This window comes from Vanessa atalanta, chromosome 7, assembly GCF_905147765.1.
Source record: "Vanessa atalanta chromosome 7, ilVanAtal1.2, whole genome shotgun sequence".
NCBI lineage: Eukaryota > Metazoa > Arthropoda > Insecta > Lepidoptera > Nymphalidae > Vanessa > Vanessa atalanta.
The window spans coordinates 8,331,359-8,352,289 of record NC_061877.1 but is presented as its reverse complement, the minus strand read 5'-3'; the positions used below and the strand labels follow the sequence as shown (position 1 = coordinate 8,352,289).

The window sequence follows — 20,931 nt, the reverse complement described above, 5'->3', positions numbered from 1 at the left end:
ATTAGCGATCATTACGTTTATTTGCGAGAATTTATAATTAGAGGATGAATTCTGATTCGAATACGTTTTTTTCTGTTTTTTATAATTGCTTTTTGAAAATACCGTAATTTATGGAGTATTTTGTACTACGCTTTGCAAGTATGATGTTCTCTGTTTCGCGGGACACATGTTATAAGTATGTATGTATATGTGTTCTCTATTAGCTCACTCACATAATCCGTTAGCACCGCAAATTTGACACGATCGGAAAAAGCTCAACCGCAAGACCAACAACGTTACGTACTTTTCGAAGTACATAAGGGTAAACACTTACAATTTTCAGACTCCGGGACTGAGAGTTCCTCTACAAAAATACCCAATAAACATTGAATGACCCCGAATCAGGGTTGAACCGTAGACCTCAGGATCTACGGCTTTACAACTAGCAACTATGCAGTTCGTAAGTATATTTTTAAAACAAGCTACAAAAGAACTAAGTGTAGAACATCATGGACAAGTGGAGAGTTTTCAATAAAAATATATTTCAACGTGCTTTTGCCGAGGTATACGTGAACACGCTATAAATATTCAGAGGCTGTAATAAAACGACCACTTTAACGTAAGTAGAAAAGTATTGAACGTTAAGTTAATTTATGCACGTTTTGTTACAGAGCCAACACGCCAAGCAAATGGGGGATTTGCGAGTCTCCAGCAAATGAGTTTTTACATCCGAACAGAATGGGATTTGGTAATTACACAACAAATTTGTTTATGAACCTACTTTTGTAAACAAGTCTAAGTTTTGTAACATTATCGAAAAATTATAAAACTATATCTATATAATAATATATCTAAAACAAAACAATGTCTACCTCTTGAGTATTATTTAAATATAAAACACCGCACAAAATAGACAAAAAAAAAATTGAATGAAATATGTATTTTGTAAAAAAAAATTTATAAAAATAAGCAGCTATTTTTGACGTTAATAAGTATGAATTTATTTTCAACGAAAATTTCCAGGGATTCGTTCAAAGGTTGAACTTTATCTTATTTGAGGTTAATGTAACCGAGGAAAAAAATGTTTATTACCGCTGTAAAATTTCAATGATCGACTTTAGCGATGAGTCTCATTTTCATTTCGAATGTAACCGAGTTATTTAAATATGACTTTTATTGCCCAACATTAAGGTTCATAATTTTCAGTGAACGTAAAGAGTTATATACTTATTCGATATTTAGGAGCAGTTGATTTACGAGCGAAACGTACTCGGTGAAGGGCTTCCAAAGTTTCGTTGAGAAGCGATACAACTGCCTCTAATAGGCTTAGCTCAAGATTAGGGCATGATTAGCCGAAGGCTCAGCTTATATATCCAACCCCGTCCGACGATTAAAGGTTGTTTTACACTAAATTTAATGTGTTAAGATGCTATCTAAATTCGACAAATTGCAAGTTGACTCAGAAAGACGAATAACAAATATATTCTATAACCAAAATAATAAATGTAAGCACAAATAAAAAAGGTTGTATTTATTAAAAATGTCTCACAAATTAATAACAAAATATATAGAAGAATTACCTCTTCCTGTTCCCTCGCTAATTTATCTTTTTTCTTCATGGCTTCTTGCACTTTTAACTGCAACAACCACAAACCCATTAATCAAACCGATATAACTTGTATTAATTTAAAATACTCGAGTTTTAGTGCGAAGTGAATAATTGTAGTTAGTTAAGGTGTAATAAGAGATTTATAATTGAAAATACAGAGGTAACAATAAGTCGTGTATGATTTAAAAACAAAACACTTAAAACAATAATACACAATATATTATTCTACCCTCAAAAACTATACTTATAACTAATTACAAATAGATTACAATAAAACCAACTCATCCAATGCATTAACATAATTTAAAAACAATAACTAATCATAGAACAAAACAAAATATCAACACTACATGATTTATTCCAAGTATTTAAATATATGTAACTAAAACGAAACAATCATGCTGACATGCGTTCGAAAAATTGCTCGTGCAAATTCGTGCATACCGAATTCTACAAACAAGTGCAATGCGTGCTGCCACAATGTTATTTAACAGAACACTTATAACTATAGTAGTAAAAACATGTAAATGAAATTGAAGATATAATAGGCAAATTAAGTATGGGTTCTATAAAGATCCACCTCCTGTTCTTTGAGCATACCAAATGTAACCAAAACAATGTAGGCAATGAGAAATTTTGAATTTTGAATTCTGTTACGACTCTGTTGGCAAATTATTTGCTTTGAAGTGAAACTGCAGTTTGTATTCCAACTTCAGAAAAAAACTTCGAAAATTTGTTACATTGAATTCATAAAAATGTTTCATATTTAAAAGACTGATAAAACAAGGAATGTCCGGCACCCGATTTGAAGTTAATTGAAGTGTATGTGTTTTATGATTTTTTTTTCTTTCCCGTAAACGTTTTTAGACGTTTTGCCATCCAGAGTGTAACAGAAAGTTTTCCTGCGTTGATCGTTTGAGAGATACTGTATATCTGTTGTATGGTTTTGTAACAGCCGGAAGTTAGGCTACTTTATTTTTTACGTAAAACATTATATAGAGACTTAATTCGAATAATTAATAAAAGTAATTTTAAGTAGGTTAATATAAAAATAAATGAGATTTATTAAAATTCCAAGATAAAAACGTTTTAAGCGTATATTCTTTAATGTATTAGAATCACCTCCTGTTATATACAACCGAAACAGAATCTCTCAAATGCAAGACATTGCAGGAAAACGCTGGCTCACCCTATGTATAGTTTCTTCGAAGGTGTTTGGTTGGGCGGCACTCATTTGAAAGAAGCGGAGGCGGTCATAGTCTCTTGGGTCAACCATGGACCTCAGAGCTGTGTCAGGTCCAGGGCCTAAACCCAAGCCACTTTGGAGCACGCTGTCTGGTGTGTCAACCTGGAGGAAAGTTTAAATATTATCACACTACTCCTCTACGGGAAACATCCCGTAGTTCATAACGTAACAAATCATTTTATAAATATCACCAATTCTACCCTATAATAGGAAAACTTCATATAAATATTTATTATCTAATTTTCAAACAATAGTATCACACAATGAAAGACAAAATATAGTTATACAATATTTTATTTTTACTACGCTAAGAATATCGTTTAATGGTCCACCACACAAAACCTATTTACTAAATAGTTCTATTAATTACAAAACAAAATAAAATCCCTAGGAACATTAACGGAACCTTCAACTTATAAAATAAATTCAGTAAAGTCATTCTCCAACTTTATGGAGCTAAAATATTTCGAACATTAATCAATACTGATGCAGGCCAAGGATTTTCTTAGAAGTTTTTCACAAATATACCTACTTAATGGACTTCATTTTTGTACGAAAACAAAACAGTTTTTAACAAGTCACGCCTTGAAGGATCTTGTTGATTATTGTAAATGAAATAGAAATTGTGTCATAGAAGTCGAATTAAATGTATGTTAATTCTCTAAAGTATATTTATCTGCATTACCTGAAACATAAATTTACAATAAAGCAGTCTAACAACACGCTAAGCTGTATACATTTTAGTTCTACTTAAACGCTACTATTTTACAATTTCAGTCTGCGTGGGTGGAACACACATGTCATATTAATATTTAACGTATCGCGAGACGGGGTTTAAAATGTTTAGTTGAATTCGTGGTATTTTAAAAAGCCTATAGCAGTAGGGTTGATACCAGCTCTACAAAAAAAATTTATTGAGAATTCAATAATATAATTTAAGTGTCCTAATTAATATTATAAATGTAAAATGTAAAAAGGTTTGTTCGTTCACGTGCCGATCGCATCTAATCATCATGTAATTTTACATACACATTTTCAGAGGTGCAGAAAACGACATAGGGACTAGAAGAACTAAAACCAGCCCGAGTAGGCGAAACCGCGGACAGAAACATGTAATATTATTAATACTAAAAAGCCGATATGAAAATGAAGCACACAATGGTACGGTTGTAATGACAATATATGTGAAAGTGATAGGGCTATAAATTTTGAACAGTCCGAGTAAGGTTCCGGGTTCGTATTATAGAATCGCTCTTTGTCGTCTATTCACATTATTCCCTTATCAAGTGCGAAGTTAATGGGCGAGCTTTGTATGACTTATGATTAATCGGTCCGTGCCTATAAAACATCATTGTGATGCATATCCTTAGAGTTTTTAGTTAACTGAGAATGATTAATGATGATTAATGAACTGCCTGTTTAATATTTTATTTTTCATTCATTAATCGAATTTTGTTGTTTTAATTTTGACTCATTAATTGTGCGAAACTTTTGATTTACTACTAGCGATCCGCCCTGTCTTCGCACGGGTGCAATTTATTAATAAAGAAAGTGAGAAGATCGGTTACCTTTACAATATTAAGAAGGTATATTTACTTGGAACTTTTATTTATTCTAGTATGTTTATCATAAATGAGAAGTTTCAATAGTATAAAATTGGTTAAGTCATCATTTTTGTGAAAATTAAATAATTTTTTTCGATTATACAAAAAAAAGGAAATTTAATTGCGAAAATCAAAATTGTATTATAAAAGGACAAAATCATTAGTGTTTTACAGTCACATCATTAAAAATATCATCAAATAGAGCGAATGATTCCAAAAAAAATATTTTTGTTTCAATCACAGCTCACATAATGTAAAATTTTAATTGCATATGCTTACTTGACCTGGCTACATTCAAATTAAAGCAAGTTTTAATATTAACACAAAACAAACCTAAATACAATAAACTCACGTAGCCGACGTACAAAGAAAGTAATCTATGTCAGAAGCATAGCTATGAAAATATTACCTCAGTAAACGTGATAAATGCGCCCCGAGGAATAAGTTGCGCAACCTTAAAGGCTACACTTTGTCCAGATATCCTTTGTTGTGTTTATTATTTGAAAATTTAAAGTTTAACATAATATTATTTACATGAACACACATCAAACGTCTCTGAAAAGTAATCAAGCATGGCCGTTACCGAAAAACGACTATAATTTCATTTATTAGAAAAAAAATGTATATTCTTTTTAAATACCACAATTAACATAATATTTGGTTTATTTGAGAGCATAAAATATCATTTAATAAAATTACAGTAATACCTATTGATAAATAGAATGATATATTGTTTTATTTTAGTTCATTAGTTTATCTATGACACTAAACATTCTGATTTATCTGTAATACGTAGAATAAATAATACAAAGCATAATAGTACAATATAAATTGTGACTTACATATACGACGGTGGAAGCCACGAGCCGATATAAAGATTTATTACTTTTATGAACACGCAAAGTCGTTAAACTTCAATATTTGCAGTATGCGAAATAATAAACAAAATTCAAAAACATATACAATACAAATAAAATAAGCCTTTCAAGAAGTGCATACTTTATTTATGAGGATTTTATATAAGTCACACGATAATAAAAATTTATAAGGCGATAATCTATGCTTTCACCGCTTGCACAAAATGTCCTAAATCTTGTTGCAAGAGGGTTAACTGGGTTAATTTGCACTGTATATGCTACACACTATATCTTCAATAAACCTCAGGATTTGCATCGTTAATCATATTTAAAATATATTGTTGACAATATATGTTCACATCAAGTAGCAATAATGATGTGTGTCGATGTTTTACGCCAATAAAGTGCTCAGAAAATGTAAAGATTTCCCATCAGACAAATATGGAGCACCTTGTAATCTCTGGGAGAGAATTCGTTTGGCGATCCATAAAGTATTCCTTTAATCCTCTAATCACAGCTGGACAAAGCCCCTTGAACAGTCGAAAAAAGCAACTTCTGACAGGGCTAATCCTAAGTGCAACTTGCCCGATAAGGATTATGCTCGCGCCCTAATGGCCTTCATCCCTTCTCCCAACAAACGGCCATAACTCAGGCGCCGTCTTGGCTCAACCGACTTAACTTTGGCAGCCGTCATTTCTCAACGGCATGCGGTGACGTACCCCAACGTCTGGAGATTAATAAATATACGTGGACGTGGAAAAATGTAGCACTTAATTCGGTTGGGATGAGTTGCGTATTCAGCGAAAGTTCATGTAGTGTCTGTATTAAAGACACTACATCAACGACCTCTGATAATAGAATTAACCTCGATATATGGCAAAAGATAACTTGTGATAATGTTTTACATTTTGTAATGTCAATTAAGATTCCCTACAACTTTCCACTCGGTGTTAAGCAAATTTTATCACCAGAAGAAATTTTAACCGTACTTGTTAAATTTAACAAATTTTACTTAATTGGCTGTAGTAAGTACAATAATCTTTTTCACACATTTATGACAGAAACTAAAAACACAATATTAAATACCTCGGAAGAGGCCATTGTATTCAAAATCATCTCTTAGACGAACTATTATCTAACTACATGCCCCTCCAGCCTAAAAAAACTGGTCATGTTAGTATTGCATACAAATGGGTTGCACGACGCGTCATACTAATTGCACCGAGTGCATGTCAAAGAAGGACCGGCGTCGCGCCGGATCAACATAATGGCGGATGGGGGAAAGGGAATGTATGAAAAAAAAGGAAGGCAGACGCCGAGCTTACGTACTTTCGCTAAGATTCGGTTACACGTTGCTGTTGTGAGAGTGTTTTGTCTGCTATATCATTGAAGATACCGAGGTACTTCCCGTCCTACCTTTGTTATGTCTTAGTTATGAGGATGTAGGTGTCTACTTCGTTTAAACATACTCTACTCCATAATCTAAAGAGAAATAATATAACATAACATTTTTTTATAAACATTTATCAAAAATTGTACATAAAAACTTACAAATCTATTTAAATTATACACACAGCTTATGTATTATGAACAGTTTATGATAAGTCTATTATTCTAAATATTAACACCATAAAAGACAAAAGCTAGTTGTAATCAAACTAAACACTAGCACATGTTGAACACACTCGATGGAGGCTCCGTCCTTAGAGCCCTTTTAAGGTCTAAGACCGCACACTTCAGGGCATGCTCAATATTCTCGGGTGAACCATGCACAACATTAAGTGTATACTTTGCTATCCTAATCTTAATAATAATTACTCACACTTTATAGCTGACAGAAATAATGTTTACCTGATTTAATGTTCGATCAGATAAGACCTTGAAAATGTTTTTAGATTATCTTACAAAGTTGAATAATTTGTATCATTTTTATTCTAATATAATAAGAGCCATGACTGTTGGGTCCGGTCTCTAGCATTTTCCTAAAAATGCGTTTACGTTATATTTATAAATCACCTAATTAGCACACACGATTTAATACATAATAATATCGGAATTAGCAGGCGTGAATCTTACCCGTTGTGGTGGCAGCGTTTGTCGAGGGCTATGGGAATGTTTTGGCGAACAGGAACCGTGCTTTTCTTTTCTATGGGATTTCAATCCCCGTAACAGTCTTGAAAACGTCGTGACTTTCTTCTTCGCCGTTCCAAGGCAATTGTCTAAATAGTAAAATAATTATTTTATTTTACAATCGATATTAGCATCTATCGATATAGTACATGGTTATTACTTCACTATTTATATAAAATAATATATAAGGTACACGTTACAGAAACATTTAAAATTCGTTGTAATGTACAGTTCCAAATTCTAATGCTCATATTAAATGCTTTGCTGCGTAGATATCAACGAGAGAATATTTATCTTTTATTTTGTTATTAAGACCCGATAAGTTTGTAATTATAATAAATTCTCCATTACTCACCGCTAGGAGGAAACTCATAAAAATATGCAGATCTTGGACTGAGGCAACTGTAACAAAAGATAAATTATATTTTTGTATTATATATTGAGTCTCCGTTTCGCAATAAAAGAGTTTCGTAAGACCGAGTAGGGTAACTATCAATGGTCACGAGATTGTTTGAACTATAAACTAATAAAAATGGATAAGCCTTAGTTTTCGGTACTTCAATAAAAAATATGTATACATTTAATAATATGAAATATAAATGTTAAAGGTAAAAAGTAATCAAATAACATAATCGTAAAGGCAAACAACGAAACACAGAACTGTAGCTTTGAGAAATTCTATTAAGTTTTCCTAGTAGATTATAAAACCTAATATAACATTTACCTTGTATATCAATTATTAAACAATAAAGAGATTAAAAAAATGATTTGAACCTTTCATATACAATTTTTACTAGTCTTTCAAATAACCACAAAATGATAAACAGATACACAAGGCAGACTATTTCGACACATGCACGTTTCCTAACGATGTTTTCCTTGTCTGCCGAGTACGTATGGCATTATAAACACAAATTAAGCTCATGATAATTAACCTGTTCTAGCCACCGGACCATCTCGGAATCTAATATCAAATAAAAAAGGTGTAGTAAGTAGTTTTGTTTTTATTTCCACATTCTCGAAACATATTAAAGACTTTCCCATGCGAGGTTTGCATTATGCGTATAGTTACTTTAATACGATAGTTTTAGCATTAGTAGTTGGATAAAATCTTGTCAAGGAATTTGAACAAATGTATCGCAGATGTGTATGATATTTGGTACAAGCGATATTAGAAAGACTTTTACAAACGTAATATATACTTATAAAGTTTTATTTTTCTTATTTAAAAGATACTACAATTAAATTATATCTTTTTAGGCTTCAAAGAATTAAACTTTGTCAAGCGATTATGGAGGTTTTAAAAGATATACATATTGCCTATTGCGAGTTATATGTGTAAACATAATTTGTTTATAAAAGCATATTTATTTAAAACAAACCTTGAGATAAGATCCTATTCGTATTAATATGGGCTAGTGCTTTATTTAATAAACATAGATATATTAACAGAATGTATACTCGTGGGAAGTTATGTCGGCTAGAATATACTTTTATATACATTTCACTTGGTTGTAGGTTTTTGTACAAGCACATCTGCGTAGGTACCATTCCCTCATCATATATACTACCACAAGCAGCAATACTTGGTATTGTTGTGTTTCGGTTGAAAGTATGAGTGAGACAGTATAACTACAGGCACAAGAGGCATAACTACTTGGTTCCCAGGGTTTGTGGCGTATTGGTGATTTTATTTGTATACTTTAGGTTGCAAGCGGGCATGTGGCTCACCTGATCGAAAATTACTACCATCGCCCATGAACAACTACTATGTAAGAAATGGTTAAAATTTCTAAAGACGGCAATGTCTATCGGCGATGGTGACTTACCATCAGGTGATTCGTTTGTGCGCCCGCCTAATTATTTCATAAAAAAAAAACTATAAAAAAACATCTAGCGCATCAGACACTATTCAATAGAACGATAAATAAAATTGTATGAACTTATACTGTTATTATTGTACAGGATTTATTTCCTCCCGGCAAACCTGGAGACATATATCCAAAATCAAGGGAACGTAGTCGAATAACGAATAGTGACAATAATTTAAGCCGAGCGTTATCAGGTTGGCAGTATGAAACATTGTACTGAATATTGATTTTCAGTTTAATTGAGTACGCCAAATATAATATGAACAATCACTGCATAAAAATCAATCCTCACAATTTCCAACTGTTGATTGTACACAACCTGAGGCCGATATAAAAAGTCACTGTGAACCGGACAGGATTTGTACTATTTTGATTGCGAAAAAGTATGTGTGATTTTCGTCAATGATATTTAAAAAATTTTAATTGTTCACGTTTGATAATAAATTCACATTTTAAAATTTTAACTCGTAATAATATTTTACATTTCTACGAAAACCAATTTCACATTAATATTTTGAGGTTTTCATTTATATTGACTATATATTACCAGATGAAACATACAACAAAATATTTTATAACTCAATTTTGCAATAGATATCGTACTTAATAAAGGAAACATGAAAAATGATGATTTTTTTTATGTATAAACAACAAAGTCACATCCCGTAAATGTATTGGGGATTGGGCTTCCTCTTCTCCTGAGAAAGTTTGGAGCATATTCCATCATGCTGCTTCAATGTGGTTTTTACTTCATCAGGCACGAGATTGTAAATGCAAATTAAGCAAAAAAAAACTTGCATTGCCTCCCCAAGTTACAATATTCAGTTAAAATCTTGCTTTACCACTTTTTTTTCTTCTTCTGAATAGTTATTCATTATACATACAGATTCGTCAATGAAATGAGGGTACTATAATTTTATATTCAAAATATGTCAGGATATCTATTGGATGATATATCTGTTAAATACACAACCGGTGTACATGGACCCTAGTACACGTGTAATGTGTAAGCTTATCACAAAAAATCCTTTACTCTTAGAAGACCTACGAGTTGACACTGGATTGGCTCTATTGATCTCTGCATAAATCATACGTCATAACACCAACACTATTAACTTCGAGTTTCTAAAATGTTGGTCAAAGTCGGATTAACTAATTTTGCCCTAATTTGAACGCTTATTGGTCCTCTGTTGCAATATCGGACCGTTAAGACCACCGACCAATGACCATTACGATTAAAGCCAAATTAGTTAATTTCACTTTGATCAGTGTGTCAGGGACTTTAGGTTAATGAGGTTCTGATGGCAACACTTTCTCATCACATCTAAATATCCACATTGCTTTCTTTTGAATACCACACAGCTCAAAATTATTCCTGATTAAGTCATAATTACAATTGTAGTCTAAAAATTTCTGTATATTGTTTTAATACACTTAAATTGATATTACTATTGATACAGAGGTAAAATAATAAATTTAAATAGACTTTTACAAGCACCTTTGAATGGTACTTTAACAGGACTATATTAGTCTAGCGATCAGACCCGGTTTTACACGAATGCAATTTATTAATAAAGAAAATAAAAAATGCTCTTAGCGTCAATGTATTAAATATGTACATACATATATTTAATAAAAACCATCTATGTATTTTTTTTTAAGTTTATATAAGTATGAGAAATATCAAAATTAGTTTGAGTCAAATTATATTGTGAAACATAGATCAAAATTTGTACACGTCGTATAGTTTTAAATTTCAGTCAAGGTCAACATTTTGTTCTTACCATAGCCAACGATTTAGACGCATGTAATAAATGTTATGGGTGATGTCCACTAAAGCACGAATAAAAAAAAAGTTTAAAAGAAATATTTTATCTATATTCAATACCTAAAATATTATTGAATCACGAATCACGAAGATAACCAAGCCGATTAAAATTGACAGAAACGCGGTAAGTTCGATACAGGAAGGCGACCGTATATTGCCCAACAAACACATTAAAAAAAGAAAAGATTAGTAGCAATGCCCTTTATTAATAAAGGTATTACTAATATTCCTATTTACCCCTCCTTTTATAAAGCTTATCACTTGTGTTAGCATTGGGGATGACAATAGCCCAAGGGGTCAGGATCGATCCTGCGACTTTTTACATCGCTAGGCAGCCCGTAAACCATTGAGATATTAACGCTTAAGCTTATACTTATCTGACTGAGAAAATCACATCACGAGTCACGTATAGATTTTTATTAATCTGTTATATATAAAAATAATTATTATGGGTGTAAGGTTAATAAAATCTGCCTAAGTTACATACAACCTAAATCGTTTATCGATCTTTCTATAAGTGAACGCCGTTTCAAAATTCGTTGAGAAGCTTAAAAGAGGTAAGCGTATATACGGACAGAAACAGAATGTGACTTTGTTTAATATTATTATTATAATTATATAGAGTATAGATTCTACAAAGAAGAACCGGTCAGAAACTCAGTTTACTACTGTGTTTCACTTACTTGAGCCCTTGAGCCCTTGAATGTATTCCATCTACTTTAAATTCATAACCAACTCCAACTAGTTAATTTAAAAATATACTTAACAAAGTATCTGTTTTATCTTCATATTAATGTAAACAATTAAAATTTTTAATCTCGTTAAAAATGCTCGCGTGGAACATTTTTATCCCACCCATATATGAAACGTGTTAGCATGGTTCTTTAACATGGTCGATCGGGTAATTGCTTTTAAAACAAGCAAGTAACTATAACCGGTCCCGATTTAAACCACCATCTAACCACAGCCACTGTTCAGCTCTCGCACAATTGAGCGCAAAGTTAAACTTGTTTTATCAACGCCATTGCATTGAAATTAAGCCCGTGAAGCAGGGCTATGAGTGTATAAGTCTAAATAGTATAAGAGGAAAAACTAAAAATAACTTTTTTATTTAAGGACGTGACTTAAAATAATAAACCGTTAATTATTGATAGCTTCGGTGATAGCAGAGTTAATAATATCAATTAATAAGGGCAAAGGTAGATAGGTATTTATTATTGAGTCGTCCAGGCAATGTTTTTAGGTACGTCTATGTCTACAAATAAAATGAAATTAATAAGAATAAATACTAGGCTTTACGCGTGTGCATCATTAAAATGCAATATAAAATGAAAACAAGACAAACTTAACAAAGAGCAAAAATCAACAGTACAATACTAATCTTAAGAGTAGTTATCGAAATAAGTATTTTCAATAAACCTAACATTCTTATTTATTAACATTTATAAATTAATTAATGTTCAACATTTTCTATCCCTGATCATATTTACACTTTTTGGATAAATTTCAATTACCTGCCCATCTTACAAATAGTCGGAGTGAGTGACGGAGCTTGTTATTATCTATGGTCAAATTAAACAACGAGGAGCAGATAGCAACATGAACGTAACGAAGCATTGCGCATTTATGCAGGCACTTAGATAAATTCCGGATAGTTAGGTCTCTTTCATGTTGATACCACGCTTAATGACCAATGAGATAACGTTCCAACTTATACACCCTTAAATTGATTCGGAGTTGTTTTAATAATATATTTTTACTACCAATTAGTACGTAGATAATTATGGCATTTAACACGCTAGATATTTATACATATTTGTATTTCAAGCACGGAGGTTTTATTTAGTAATAAAGAAATATTATTTAAAAATAAATAAGATGCGACTTTATAGTCTTATCCAACTTTCTTAACATTTTATGTTGAATATTTCTTTAAAGGTCTCTTAAGTTGGTGGTCTAAATAAAAAAAAAAACATATACTGGAAATATGTATTTAAAATGATTATTTTAATGCTACGTAAGATAAAATATTGTATTACAAAAATCAACCTACAGTTACTACATTTTTTTCCCACTTTAAAAGGATATAAAGTGGTTATCGTGACTCATGTACAAAGGGTACGCAAGTAGCTGAATTATTTATATTATTACTATCTATGAGTTATTAGCTTTCATTAAAGATAGTAAAGTTAATTAAAAATGCTTCGTTACTTTTTATAAAACTGAATATGTACAGGAAAATAGAACAAAACGCATTCGTATTTTTTAATAACCTTATTAATGCATAGTTTGTGCTATTTGAGTAAGTTATTACAATAATATAATATTTTTAAAATTTCGAACGATTAACCGTTTATCATTTCGAATAATTTGAGAATATTAAAAAAGATAAGTACTGGTGTATAAATATTTAATTTAATAATATACGATTATCACTGGGAAAAAAAACAAATAACTCACGTAAAAATTCAAGCAAAAATCGTCTTAAGATATTCGTAGGTATTTAGAAAATACAGAAAATTGTGTTAATCTTAGTTTGCCATAAGACCGATATCTAAGCTGAACGCTGTGAATAGGAAACCTCATATCTTGTAGGTTCTCGCCATTCAATTGCAATCTCTACTAGCTTGTTAGTTGCATTCTAGCTATGTTAATTGACAAAGCGACAGAAATGTTCAGTTTGATGTGTTCCAGAACGCTTGGATAATATTTCTTGATCATTTCGTGTTCGCAATGTGATTATATGTTGGGGTTACAATTATGAAAATAACTTAAATAATAAAAGGATACAACTTTTCACTTCATGAAGGTAAAAAAGATAATTGCTATTTTCTTTTAGTATCGCCGTAAAGATATGTCTTTTACGTTTGACAATTAACTATAATTATAATTAACATAGTTCAATTCCAATTGTAAACCGTAACATAGACTAGAACTGTTATTTTAAATATACTTATTGAAAATATTTAATTTAGACTTCAATAGTATCTCTGCAACTCCACGTATAAAAATATTTTGTTTCTGTATAATAGCTTGTACGACACCCACAATACGCTCCAAGAGAACATCGTTGAGATGAAGTACTTTTGATATGACTGTTTATTTTCCCAGAGTTCAATATACGTTCGACGCCCACTCAGATAAAAGTATTTTTCGCCAGGAGCTAGAAATGTTAAAAGCGTATAGCGCTACTAATAATATTCATTATGAATAATAAATACCTATATTAATACCGACAAAATATTTATAGATATATATACCTAGTGATTTATTATTTTAACAAACTTGAAAAAAATTAGGTTATCACCTCGATTGATTTTTTTATTTTAGTAGAATATGCATAGGCAGAAGTTCAGTGTGGAGACTTCTTGTTTCGTATATATATTTTTTTAGTTGAGACTGCTATGCTTATGACAAAGGGTTTAAATACTCAAATTGGAATTCGAAGATAGAGAACTAGGAATCGTTTGTCACTTGTTTCTTTTAAAGGTAGCTGACTCATTTGAAATGTATTTTCATAGTAAATGTAAAGAGTAAGCTTAAATAGAAATTAAAAAAAATATTGTTCTTGACAATTTCTTTAAATTAGCTTGTGTGTACGATATAAAGAAAAAAAAAACGAATAAATTTGTAGTTTTAAAAAGTTCATACGGCAAAAATAAAATATTTAAATATATATAGAAAATGTATCTCGTTTGAAAATACCTGTCAGAACATCTTCGTTTTACAAATAAAATAGCTGTTAGCAAAGAGCAATTTACATGTTATCTATATTAAATAATACAAAACCAAGGCACGCCATCGAGTAGGTTTTACGAGGTAATTCATTAGGCAGACTAACTTGTAGTGGAGACCTAATTAGCATCAAACAAGTCGCCAGAGGGCGCGTGGGTGAAATGTGACAAAGAACGTGTTACCTGATTTTCTGCTAACAAATTTATGAGAATTGATCATATGGATTGTTGTTAAATATTAAACTATTAAACTGTATAAATCAATGTAAAATTGTAAATAGCGTTAGATTATAATCTATCTCGCGAGATTGTTAACTGTTGAAACATTGTAAACGGGTATTCAATATACATTAAGACATATAAAATTTTCGTAGTTTGGATAATTTGATTAGGTTAGGTTAGAGTTTTTATAATTTAAGTTCACTGTGATAAATTTTAATCTACCAAGAATAATTCGTTAATTTGTAAGCAGTTGTTTACTGGTGAGGATCTTTTGACAGTTTACAATCTCGCGATAAAGATTGTAATCTAACGGTATTTACAATTATATATCATATATAGCATCTTTTACGAGTTGCGAAGCGAGTTCGGTGATAGCGAGATTGCCAAAAAAAGTTTTCTGGCGATTGAAGGCGCTGATTAGAAGTGAAATGATTTTTGTCTGTCAACGAGTATTCTCATAAAATTTACTTGTCTGACAAAATTGTGAGCAATTTCTTATTCTTACAAAGAAAGGATTTCTTAATTTATGAATATTTTAGTTTGATTTTATGAAAAAAATTATATTTATTTATATTTTAAAAAAGAGTTCTGCATTCTAGGGCACTTGTTTTTATTTCAAAGTATGTATAAAAAATTATGCTAAGAGAGTCGCAATCCCTTTGAAAAGAGGTTTTTTATGTAAAATGAAGGTTTGACCTCGAGGATATTATAGTAATACTATGTAAGTGTTCTGTATTATAATAATATCTGACACCTAAAGTAGGTGTTAGATAGGTAGGCGGACGGGCGAATGGGCCACATGATGGTAAGTGGTCACCGCCGCCCATAGACATTGGTGGTATGTGAAACTATTCTTTACATAACCAATGCTCCACCAACCAATGTAAAATTATTATAAATAATTATACATAAAAAGGCGCTTTGTACCAACAGGATGTTTCACGGCACCGCTCGTTTTTTTTATTATTTTTTACATTACAATTTCATAGCAAGTAATTGTTAACAAAAATATAATACTTAATAAACAAATATGAGATAAATAACTTGTGCTTAGTTTCAAAAAAATAATGACTGCGAAATCGGCTTCTTCGAAACGTAAGACATTTCTCGGTTCGTTAATTTAAATTTATTTTACTGCTTACAAAGAGATAATTAAAACGAGTTTATTCTTGTACCACATGAAAACGAACAAGATATATACGTATCGTTTTTAAATACATATGAGTATAATACGCCATGTAGGTGTTTTACGTTATTTTTTATTACATTTATATGAATGTTTACCTTAATATAACACTATAAGAATAAAATTTTTTATTCAATGATCAAAGTAGGTATTATAGAGCACAAGTATGTGCGCAAACAAACGTATACTACTTATTTTTTTACAATCACTTTCCAGCAATACCTGAGAAAGTTCAGTGCCAACAGCTTTACGTGCTGTTCGAGTCTTCTATAAGATTATTGACAGCATAACCTAATCATTTTATATCTATCAGATAAAAATAATTATAATAATACACTTAAAAACCAAACAAGTTTAATTGCATCGAAATTTTTAGAGCTACATTCGATAAATCAAATAATACATAAATATTATAAAAACCACAGATAAAATTTTATTTTTCGATATTTAATTAAGATTAATTATGCGTTACTTTTAGATTCGGTGTTTATATACCTTATTTTTATGCCTTATTTTGGCTGGCAATAAAATAAAATAGTCTCTTCAGTGAAAAATAATTAAACCGGTAAAAATCAATATCAATACAGAGGCAAATACATCAATTAACACCCACACGCAAATTACGAATTCCTTAATTTATCACCCTAGTTCACCCTTAGAGAATCTAAATATAATTCGTCAGATTGAAATGAGATGTGGCGTTCAAAGTAAAAGTATTAATGTAAATAAAAGTAAAAGTATTAAATAAAAATAATCCACAAAATCAGCTAATAAAATCGTTGCGGATAGTACATATTACACATAATTTAGTTCATCCTTCGAGCACAAGGCTCGGTGATGAAGGAATACTTCTCGAAAAAACCTGCATATTGCAAAATTAATATACAAATTCATCAACCCGCAGGCGGGCAGCGTGATGAAATAAGCTGTAATCGTCCAGCACCGCGACATTTAAGGGTTGTTGTAAGGACTCAATTTAAATAATATATTTGTTTCAGAACGTTTCTTCTTGGCTAACGATCAAATCGCGTGTTTACGCAGTTTTATTTTTAAATTGCATGAAAGAAAATACTGCGTAAAGAAATATTTCGCGAAAGAATTTCAATAAAAGCATTTCGCAATCTCAATGGCGAGCTCTCTATAATTCTCCATCTTAGCCTCTGTCGCCGATCGAACGTCTGATTTCAATTTAGATTAGGGTTTAAACATGCACCGTAAAAGCTTATCTATTCAGTACACCTGTTCACTCAAAATAATTTATAATATATATTTCATTTTTAATGTACTCAATATCTTATGTGATGTGAAATAAGGTTGTATTTAAGTTCGCATGAAATATTCCAAGCAGAGAAGTCAACTTAACGATATGCATCAGGGAAATAGATTTTAAGATAGAATCATATTGATTTTGGCATTTCATGTTTTTTCTATATACTTGGAGGTAAGACTGTGCACGCCTGTCTAAGATAATAAGGTAAGACTGTGCACCTACTTATCACATACTCTACTGCCAAAATATTGCTATTATTTTTAAATTCCGCTTCGAAAGATGAGCGAACCAGTATAACTATAAGGCACAAAATCTTAATTTTTTTTATTAAATAATTAAAATCATTAATCATATAAATGTATTAAAATATAATATCTTTTATAAAAATTTTTTTTGGTTACTTTTTTTCTCTGTCAGAATATTATTTATAGTTATAGCTGCAAAGTAATTTCTCATTAAATCAAATAATATTTACCTATTTAAAACTACAATTCAATAATTCATAATCTTAATATATGTTATATATAAAATTCGTTATATCCAGCTCTATCAACATGATGAATCATTTCATGTAATTAATATGTTTATCCGACCCCTACCTCTGGTAATTGTGTTGTTGGTTGTGGATCAAAGGCTGCGTGGGCTGGGCTAGTAGAAGTTGCTTTTGCTGTTGTTGTCTCTGCAACATTTGCTTCCCAAACACGCCGTAACCAAATCCGTAAATTTCATCTTCTTCCTTGTCAGTTAAACAGCTTGAAGGCTGTGAAACAAACGAATCATTATTTTTTTTTCGCTATTCTGAAATAATCATTTAACGCTGAACTGTAATATACTTATTTATTTGTATATTTATTTTATTTATTATCACATATTATGAGAATCTCAATTATCGCACTTTCATCTGTGCGACCCATACCATATATTCGATAAGAGCCCTAAGTTAAGTCAACACACTCCTAAGCTGAATCCACAGTGAATCTGTTTTAATTTTGAATATAATTCCATATTAGTGATGAAGTAAATATGTTTCCGAAGTACAGTTACTACCTTAAGAGGTTTGTAATCTGAAATTGTTACGATCTATGCACTGAGTGAATAAATGCAGAGTGCACTTTAATACAAGTTCAACAATAATTTAAATACTTTACAACTTCTATTTACTGATATCATTGTGAATGTACAATGACTTTATCTATAATTGGTCAATAAAGCTAATAATAAATTTGCACCGATACACTGAACCACTTCATGGTGATAACCTGAAGGTTATTGTAGTTCGATAAAATATTTGATACACCACAAACAGTGATACAAACAACAGATATCTTCAAGATACTAGGTAATGTTTTAAAGGCTTGGATAACGTATTATTCCCACGATACGATATTTCCTTTCCTTAGTAATTTATTTCCATCACTAGTTGGATCTCCCGTTTTTGAGATAAACTTTAGTCCGATTTCAAAAACGGATTAATAATTCTACTTTATATGATTTTATAACTAGTTTTTAATAGTTTTCATTGTGTGTCGTGAAATATGACATTGCGGTCTTACCGAATATTTTCCAGGCACATAAATAGGCTGAGAATGTGACGTTGTCAAATTGTTCAAAGCTAAAGATCCAGGACTTGCCGACGGTGGAGTTTGTGGTGTTCCTGTTCCGCCTAGCACCCTCATCCTTGGCGACATTTCGTCCCATTCGTGTCTCCTCAGCTCTTCAAGATGGTCTAATACGTCGCCGTAGTGAGTGGAGAATAGATCCGCGTATCGTGATGCCAAGCCTTCTAAGTAGCCACGATCGCCATCCTGCAATAAAGAATGTAATTCAAAATCTTTAAAGAACAAATAAAATGTGTTTAGAACATTTTAGAAACTTTATTTTAAAATACTGATATTTTATTGTAAAAAATTTCATACATTCGAAACTATAAATAGAAAACTCAGTGTATCATTGGTGAGTTAAAAAGATAACAAACACAATTATTATAATTTATTATTTTGTATTTCACACAGATAAAACTCCTTATTACACGCAAGGTCTGTTTAAAAATTAGAAGTGGCTACTGTAACTGGTATTCAAAGTAACATTCTGCTAATTACATTGCCTATTAAAGCCTCAACTCGAGCAAAGTATAAAAAACCGTAATTATCTGGCGCCTAGAGACCTATTTGGTTGCTTCCTTCCACGCAATTTCCGCCAAAGTCACAAAAAGAAAAAAACAGAAGAGTAATACCGGACAATTAAATACTGCGGGTCTAAATTATAGAAGAAAATTTAAATTAGCCATGGTAAAAAGATTTCTTAAATGAGAGTAATTAATTAAAAGTCACATTGTAGAAGCTTCGTTGGTAATTCATATACTAGTCGAACGCGCGGCTTCACCAGCGTAGAGTTCAGTTATGTATGAAATTGACAAAATATCTTAAGAACTAACTTTCTCTAAATTTCTGATTATTGTACAAAATAAAACTTCTTGAAAATAATTTAATTGTATTTGAATAACTGTAAAAAACCTTATGTAAGAATTATTAAAAGTTCCAATTCGAATTTCAAAATTAAATTAAAGTTAGCGTACTTTGTCAATAATGTCAACTTTTATGTATAATTTGTCCTGATAGTTACATAAAAATCAATCTTTATTTAAATTTATGGCATTTATCTTAAAATAATTTTAAATATTGAGTTGAATTTTAAAATTCCAAATCATATCCAAAATATTCATTAGCATGCTAAATTAAAGTTATTAAAACGGAACAAGTTTAATCGACAACAACATCGTAGACTGGAAAAGAAAATAAACATCAAAAACATTCATCTCGGTAAACAAAGTATTTCATTACGACCTGCAAACCAAAAACATCGACCTCCGGCGAGATTCCTCCATTTCCTTCGACAAACACAAGCGATACGGCAAGAAACATCTTAAACGCTAACTCACTATTAATGGTCCAATATACAAGCATAAAATATTATTAAAGGTAACATTCATAGACTAATTTGTGCTCTTGATCAAAAACAAATTTAATTTCGTTTTTTGTAGTCAATGTTTAAATATCGAACATAAATGTAAGATCACGAGATCCATTTAAACTAAAGCCGTCTACTTAATAAATAAAAGTAGTTTATCAATGCAATGGAAACGCAGTCAATAGGGTTAAATGAAGATGGCTCAGAAGTTTAGACGTACAACAGGATGTTATCCATCAAGCCCAAAAGGAATCAGTAGCTAGCCACTGGAGAAGCGTACTTAGAATTCAACCAGTCGCGCGTCGAGTCAAAGATGGCCGAGGGTTTATTTCCATTTTTAAATGAGAGCGGCTGAGAGCTTTGTCGGCTCAGAGTTTGTGCTTCGCGTTTTAAGTGGATTAAATCGCTCTACGCTCGTAAAACCGACA

At 31.2% G+C, this 20,931-nt stretch overlaps 1 protein-coding gene across 6 annotated transcripts in view; it reads right to left on the bottom strand.

Moving 5' to 3' along the window:
* LOC125065148 overlaps nucleotides 1-20,931 on the bottom strand; it is a 107,771-nt gene that overhangs the window by 6,368 nt on the left and 80,472 nt on the right. For 4 of the 6 annotated variants that reach the window (XM_047672613.1, XM_047672614.1, XM_047672617.1 and 1 more), the window contains exons 2-7: nucleotides 19,090-19,341; nucleotides 18,136-18,296; nucleotides 7,781-7,827; nucleotides 7,372-7,514; nucleotides 2,778-2,936; nucleotides 1,560-1,616 (exon numbers count right to left, since the gene is read on the bottom strand). In XM_047672613.1, the coding sequence (XP_047528569.1) occupies nucleotides 1,560-1,616; nucleotides 2,778-2,936; nucleotides 7,372-7,514; nucleotides 7,781-7,827; nucleotides 18,136-18,296; nucleotides 19,090-19,341 (819 nt within the window). The remainder of the gene's footprint in view (nucleotides 1-1,559; nucleotides 1,617-2,777; nucleotides 2,937-7,371; nucleotides 7,515-7,780; nucleotides 7,828-18,135; nucleotides 18,297-19,089; nucleotides 19,342-20,931) is intronic. The other 2 variants (XM_047672615.1, XM_047672616.1) reach the window with 2 other exon arrangements.